The 6683-nt window shown below is 37.8% G+C and overlaps 1 protein-coding gene across 5 annotated transcripts; it reads left to right on the forward strand.

Annotated features, from left to right (window-relative positions):
• Positions 1 to 438: 438 nt before the first annotated feature.
• Positions 439 to 6218, forward strand: LOC127808865 (uncharacterized). 5 transcript variants are annotated; one of them, XM_052347544.1, is made up of 8 exons: positions 439 to 894; positions 1359 to 1470; positions 1626 to 1712; positions 1796 to 2482; positions 3451 to 3847; positions 4773 to 4854; positions 5152 to 5404; positions 5481 to 5748. In XM_052347544.1, the coding sequence occupies exons 1-7, from the start codon at positions 709 to 711 to the stop codon at positions 5356 to 5358; spliced, it is 1758 nt and encodes a 585-aa protein (XP_052203504.1). In that variant the 5' UTR covers positions 439 to 708; the 3' UTR covers positions 5359 to 5404; positions 5481 to 5748. The 5 variants fall into 5 exon arrangements, with proteins under 5 accessions (XP_052203504.1, XP_052203502.1, XP_052203503.1 ...); XM_052347542.1 differs by lacking the exon at positions 5481 to 5748 and adding an exon at positions 5774 to 6218 and having other exon boundaries at positions 440 to 894; XM_052347543.1 differs by lacking the exon at positions 5481 to 5748 and adding an exon at positions 5784 to 6218 and having other exon boundaries at positions 440 to 894.
• Positions 6219 to 6683: the final 465 nt, after the last annotated feature.

Here is a 6683-nt window from a genome sequence, read left to right on the forward strand (position 1 = left end):
TAGCACTAATGTCTTCCACTTAAAAGACAGATTTGGTACTTTTAGTTTTTAATTGATTTGTGATAATAAAATTATGTGCAATTATTAAAACGAATTGGGGGCATTGTGGTCATTTTATTTTTCAGGTATGTGATTAATATAGTTTTTTGGCCAAAAAAACTATAAAAGAGTTAAGTGTCCCAAATTATAAACTTTTAAGTGGTTTAGTGAATTTTAACTTTTTTTTTTTTATATCTTTTTCAATCTAAGGCACTTTCAGGCCCAAAGACCAAAGTTATAATGGGCATTAAGAATATGAAACATTGTAAGTTAATTGGAGCAATTATCGGGTGAGGGTCAAAATTCAAAAAGAAATCACAGGTCACACTTGCATCATCAATCAATCATCATCATCATCATATAACTTAGGTGCCAATGGATATGGGCCCGCACCAGAAGAAGGGGAAAAAGCGAAATCCCACGCTTGTCTTCATCTCATCTTGCTGCTGCCCGTCTGCTACTCTTAGTCTCTCTTCCGATGCTTCCTAGGGAGCTTCGTTTCATCCCCCTTTTAATTAATTAATTAATTAATTCCCCTCCCCAGCCATTTTATTTATTTATACATCATTTCCCTCTGTTACCCGCCACGCCAACAGATTCTCTCTCTCTCTCTCTCTCTCTCTCTGTGCAGTGTGTGTCTCTGATTGCGAGGAGAAGAAGCAACCGGCGATGCGCGAGCTAGGGCTTGAGGATCAGCGTCGGCACTCCGGAGCTCGAGATCTAAGCCCCGACTCTGGCATCTTCACCCTCGAATCCAGTGTTAGCCTTTTCTCCTCCGCTTCCGCCAGCGTCGATCGCTGCTCTTTCGCCTCCGATGTTCATGACCGCGACTCTCTCGCCTCTGAAGTTTCTCAGGTCCGTTTTCTCCACTTCATTTTGTATTTTGGTTCCGTGGATACAAGCATTTCTTGCATGTGTATCGAGTTTGCGTTTTTCGGTGGATTTGTTTCTGGAACTGAATTTGTAAGTGTCTGCATTTTTTGATTGATTGTGCTATTCGCTCTGTTACGCTTCGCGCGAACATCACTATCGCATAGCTACACATGTATGAGGATTTTCATGCACTTCAATAGTGTTTTATTGAAGAACGAAGCGATATGAGTGAAAAAGAAGCGGTATATATGTAAAGATAATTGTTATTCCTGAAATGATCTATTGTCATACGGCGATGAATTGAGCTTCAACGCTGGGATTGGTATATGCCATTGTTTTTTTTGTTTTTGTTTTCTTTCTTCTTTTCTGCGAAAATTGCAAATCTAGTTCTTGAATGACATTCGCCTGTTTCGAAGAGTTAGTTAACAATCTTCGACACAAACCAGCATTTGGCAGGACGTGATCTGCATGAGACTTCGAGTGGTCCAGATTCAGATCCAAGCAGGTCCTCAGTACACAGATACAGTCGCCATGCCAGAAAAATAGAAAAAGCAAAAGGTACCCTACGCATGAACGCTCAGATCATTTGGCTTTCTATACGCAGGAAACAACGCCTTTTTTTATGTTTGTTTTTTTGTAAAATTTCAAATTTATATGGTTCTCTCTCCCTGTTTCTCACAACTCATCGTTGTCCTTCTATTATGTATATGCAGCTCTGAAAAAAGAGGTCAATGCAGAGATAGATGACGCCACTGAATCCCAAGATTCAGCTGGGAACTCCTTCTCTCAAGCTCTTAAAGGTAGTGCCAGGACCGTATAATCTCCAATTTCAAGTTGTAAGTTTATCTCTGTCTTTGACACTATTCTGGTGTTCTTGAATCAGAATGTCAAGACCGGAGATCTAGATCTGAAGCTCTACAGAAAAAGACTAACAGGCGAAGACCTGCTTCGCTAGATCTGAACAATCATATAATCAATGCCGCAAATTCCTCACCACGGTTTGGAGTAATGAAAAAGAGCTCTGTTGTAAGTCGGCCAACAGGGACGATTCTGAGTCCTGGAACACCTAATAATCGACACATTAGTGTTGGAATCCACAAAGGCTGGAGCTCTGAACGTGTGCCAACACATAACAATATGCACCAGAGGCACATTGGTTCTGCAATGTTGCCTTTCAACAATGGAAGGACACTTCCTTCCAAGTGGGAAGATGCTGAGAGGTGGATTTTCAGTCCAGTTTCTGGTGAAGGTGTTGTCAAACCTTCATCTCAGCAACTGCACAAACGTCCAAAGTCCAAGAGTGGACCTCTTGGGCCTCCTGGAATTGCATATTACTCATTATATTCACCAGCAGCACCCATGTTTGAAGGTGACACTGTTGAAAATTTAGTGGCAGGATCTCCATTTTCAGCTGGAGTAATAGCAGCGGGTCATTTATCAATGTGTCCTGGCACAGGCAACAATGGAGTTGGAACATGTCCTCCACCCATGGAGCCTTGCATGGCAAGGTCAGTTAGCATACACGGGTGTACTGAAATGCAGAACCATTTGTCATTACCAGGTCCCCAAGGTACAGCTACCTTTGAGCTTATTTCAATTCCAGCTATACAGTTTTTTGATAATCGAACAAAATTCTGCTAGAAGCCTTTATTGGAAATTGTTTTTGATGACCTCGCACCAGTTTTAGTGTATGAAAAAAAAAATTAAAAAGAAAGAACAAAAGAATTAAAAAGGATGGGTAGATCAATAGTTGATTATAATTTAAAATGATTTATTTCTGTTATATGCTCCTGTTTCTTACATCTGTGAAGAAATGAACTTATCATTGGATCAGTTAGCCACACATCCAGTGTAAAATTTTGCCACATTGTTCTTTTGCATGGATTTATATTTTCAATGTGACTTTTAGAAGTCAATTTACACTATGAATGTCATGCATTGACCCTTTGGATAAGGTACAATTGATGATGAGCAAGTGCACACACTGTGTTTCTTTCCTCAGTAGCATGCATAGGACAATAGCAAATCATGTAATGGTTGACATTATCATTGAAATTTGATTAGTTTAATGTCTCAGCAATATGATGCCTTAATTTGCTAACTCTCTGAGTTTATGGATGGCTGATGGAGCAAGGCTCCAGAATATGTAGGGTTTTTTTAGGTGATACCACTCCCAACAATTTTGTTTGATGAGCTACGATCTTAACATCCTTAAGAAGTGGTGGCAAGTATCATGTGATATTAGTCCACCCAGCATGGTTAGGAAGACTTGCTGCAATTTGAACAAACTGCCCAGGTTAATCCTCCAGCTAAGGCAACATTCGTCCTTAAGCTGATCAAATGTTTGGGTGAGTTGACATAGGGCATCATGTGTCACAACTTGTTCAACGTGCTTCTTTCAACTCTTGGAACCACTTTCTTTTTTTTATTCATATCATGTGATGACTGAAGCATCCATCTTTAAGCTATTTTCTGCTTAGAGCATTGGCATTTTCCAAGTTCCCCCATGTTAAAAGTAGTAATCTTTTTCAATTCTAGTTTTGGCCTGTTGTGATTTGATGATAACAACAGATGATAAACTTCAAGGTGATAAGGATGCAGCCATTGACATTTCCAGTGCTGTTTCAAGAAGGGATATGGCAACCCAGATGAGCCCACAGGCTAGCCTCCATTCATCTCCCGAGAGGAGGCTGTCTTTCTCACACTTGACTCCATCTGTGCTATCCATTTTGGAGTTGGAACATGTCCATTCCTCTAAAACAGAAGTCAGAGATGTGCAGGTTGATGAGCAGGTAACTTTGAGTAGGTGGTCCAAGAAACATAGAGCTCGATTTCTAGGAAAAGGCTCAGAAAATGCTGAGGACTGGAAAAATAAGGCTGTGGAGGCTCGACCTTCTGCTTGGGAAGTTGCAGAGGCAACAAAAAGCATTTCCAAGTGTGTAATATGCTCTCATCTGACTTGTGTTATTCCCTTTTTTAGTTTTTTTTTTTTAGTGCTCATAGAGGGCAGCTTCATAAAGAGTTAGGTCATTCATGATTTCCATTTTTTTAACAAGGTGAAAAGCACAAGAAATGGCACATAAACTAGAAATATACTTGGTTGAGGTGTTTAATTTGTTTTGTTCTAATAAAACACCTAGGTGATCTTGTTGGCTGAAATAGAATAAAAAGAGACTAGAGTGGTGCAATCTTAATTCAGTAAATGCTATGAAATCCCTTGGAACTAGGATTTCGTACTTATGCATATACTTTGGTGGATAATCTAACTAAAATATGATCTTTTTGACAAATATATACTGCTGCTCTTTTTGTTTTATAATCCAATTCCACTCATCCCCTCCTCTCCCAAAATAACCCCCCAGTCCCCCACCAAAAAAAAATAAATAAATAAAGTAAAAAAAAAAATGTTTCAATCCTGTCATTTCTTTCACTGGCTTTTCCTTTCCTTCGTTCCCCTCCTAGTTGCAATTACAAGTCAAACATTTACTACAAGGGCTTTATTATGAGCCATAAGACTGTATGATACATACTTCTGTGAAGATTTTGCGTGATAGTTATTTATATAAGTTATCATTCGTTCAACCTTAACAATTATATGGTATACTTGTTCAACCAAGTCAGAATTTTAGATGGAAGATCATAGTCATGTAATACTTATATAATTTCTTGCAATTATCTGTTTTTTTCTTCCTTTTTTGTGTTCAAACTCTATGAACTCAACCATTTCCCTTACTCTGTTATATTATGCTTTGCCGTATTTTTAAGTTTCTCACTGCTGGTTGTTCCTCAAAAACTCCAATAGTCTTATTTACTATTCTGGAATATTATAGTGATGATTAAAACATTTGTTGATGATTCAGAATGAAGAGGGAGGAAGCCAAAATCACCGCATGGGAGAACCTCCAGAAGGCAAAAGCTGAGGCAGCAATAAGGAAGCTTGAGGTTCTTGAAATATTTTCTTCTTATTGCGTATTTTCCTATTGTTTTTTGAGCAAGTATTTTATCATTCATCCAACCTATTTGCGTGATGCTTTCATCTACTTTTTAGGCATATTATAGCTAACAATCAGTTATGTTAAAGCATTTGAATGAAATTTTAGCATGATGTCCATGGCATATATCATTGAGGGTGCTCAAAGGGAACGATTAACTTTTCAGGATCTGCAATTTTTGAAACCTAAACAAAATTGCTGAAGATTTTGGTAGTTAGGATTACTGACGTAAAATCATATGATTCAGATGAAACTTGAAAAGAAGAGATCATCATCCATGGACAGGATTATGAAAAAACTGAGGTCAGCTCAAAAGAAGGCCCAAGAAATGCGGAGTTCAGCGTTAACCAATCAGTCCCATCAAGTTGCCAGGACTTCCAATAAGCTCATATCTTTCCGCCGGACCAGACAGATTAGTTCGTTGAGTGGGTGTTTCACCTGCCACGCTTTTTAGTGCCTCATTCAGCTGATTGTTCATTCTAATTGACCTCAACAACCAGGTAACCTTTGTTCTTGCTTGTCTCTGTTCAAAATCTTGAATTTAACTATGAAGTAAGTTACTTGAATGGTGGACAGGTTACCATAATTTGGTTATCTTCGGAGTATATGCAACTAATTTATGACATTATTTTCATCTGGAGCGCCATGATTACAAGAAATATACCAGAGACCCTAGTAGACTATTGATGTGGGATTCAAGCGTAACATTATTGTTCTACAAAAAAAAACTGCTAAAGATGCTATGCACATAAATGCAATGAGCTCATTTCATATTATGAAAATTATGAATGAAATGGTATCCTTCTTGTTAATTTACTGGTATTATTATAGCCTTCTAACCTAATATGAGTTCATTGAACTATTCCTAGAATGTGACAGGCAATGTAAGGAGCTGAAATAAATGTTGTGTGCTCGAGCTCAAATTCAAGTTTGACTTTGACGCTAGAATTGGGGTCACCTCACTTTTGCAGCTGTACAAGCGCCGCCAGTGTTACCCACATCTCTGATGATCCGTGAAGTAATGTCTGCAGTATTCTTAAGAATTCAGTCTGCGTTCATCCGATTTGAATAATAATGGTAGCAGCATCCATGTTTGCAAATCAACCCGTTGAATTGTGGGAAAACAGAAACAGCTATTTTCTGGTTAGCCCTCTTTTTCCTTGAGAGAGCGGTTTTAGGGATATTCCTTTTAATAGACAGCGTTTCAGCTGCTAAAGGAGCCCATTTTCCCTCACATGTTTCCCTTTCATATTTCGGTGGAAAAAAAAGAAAGAAAGAAAAAGCAAATAAAGAACTGTAGTGTTGATAAGTCAATGGTTGGATACAAATTTACATAATAGTAAATGGTTTGCGCTTTTGGAATATATTTCAATTACTCACTCATGTTAAAGGGCATATGACCTAACAATGGTATCAAATCTAGACTAAATTCAATGGAATCCTGATTCAATAACCAATTGTGATATGATTTGGTTCAACTTTATTTATATTTAGATTAGATATTACCAATTGGATTTAGTTTAAATCCATTTTTAAAACTTTTTTATTTGGCTTTTTACAATAAATGTATATGTAAATGAATACATATATGTGTCTAATTATAATAATTAAATTTATTTATTTTAAAAAATAGCTCAAGTAGAATTTAGACAAAAGTTCAAAATTCGGGACACCACAAGGGGTCTGGAAGAGCTAAGGGATCGTGATGGCTTTTGAAAGCCTTTGAATAACTAGTCTTTCGCAGAGTCTAAAGGGTCTTTGGAAAGGTAACACAGAAAG

The sequence above is a fragment of the Diospyros lotus genome, chromosome 8, assembly GCF_014633365.1.
Source record: "Diospyros lotus cultivar Yz01 chromosome 8, ASM1463336v1, whole genome shotgun sequence".
Lineage (NCBI taxonomy): Eukaryota > Viridiplantae > Streptophyta > Magnoliopsida > Ericales > Ebenaceae > Diospyros > Diospyros lotus.

What these genes read in the sequence shown, in the direction of transcription:
- LOC127808865 (XM_052347544.1), top strand. Translation starts at nt 709, where the DNA reads ATGCGCGAGCTAGGGCTTGAGGATCAGCGTCGGCACTCCGGAGCTCGA. An exon ending in GTCATTACCAGGTCCCCAAG is followed by an intron (nt 2,483 to 3,450) that starts GTACAGCTACCT and finishes TTTCAATTCTAG; the next exon opens with TTTTGGCCTGTTGTGATTTG. An exon ending in GCAACAAAAAGCATTTCCAA is followed by an intron (nt 3,848 to 4,772) that starts GTGTGTAATATG and finishes TTGATGATTCAG; the next exon opens with AATGAAGAGGGAGGAAGCCA.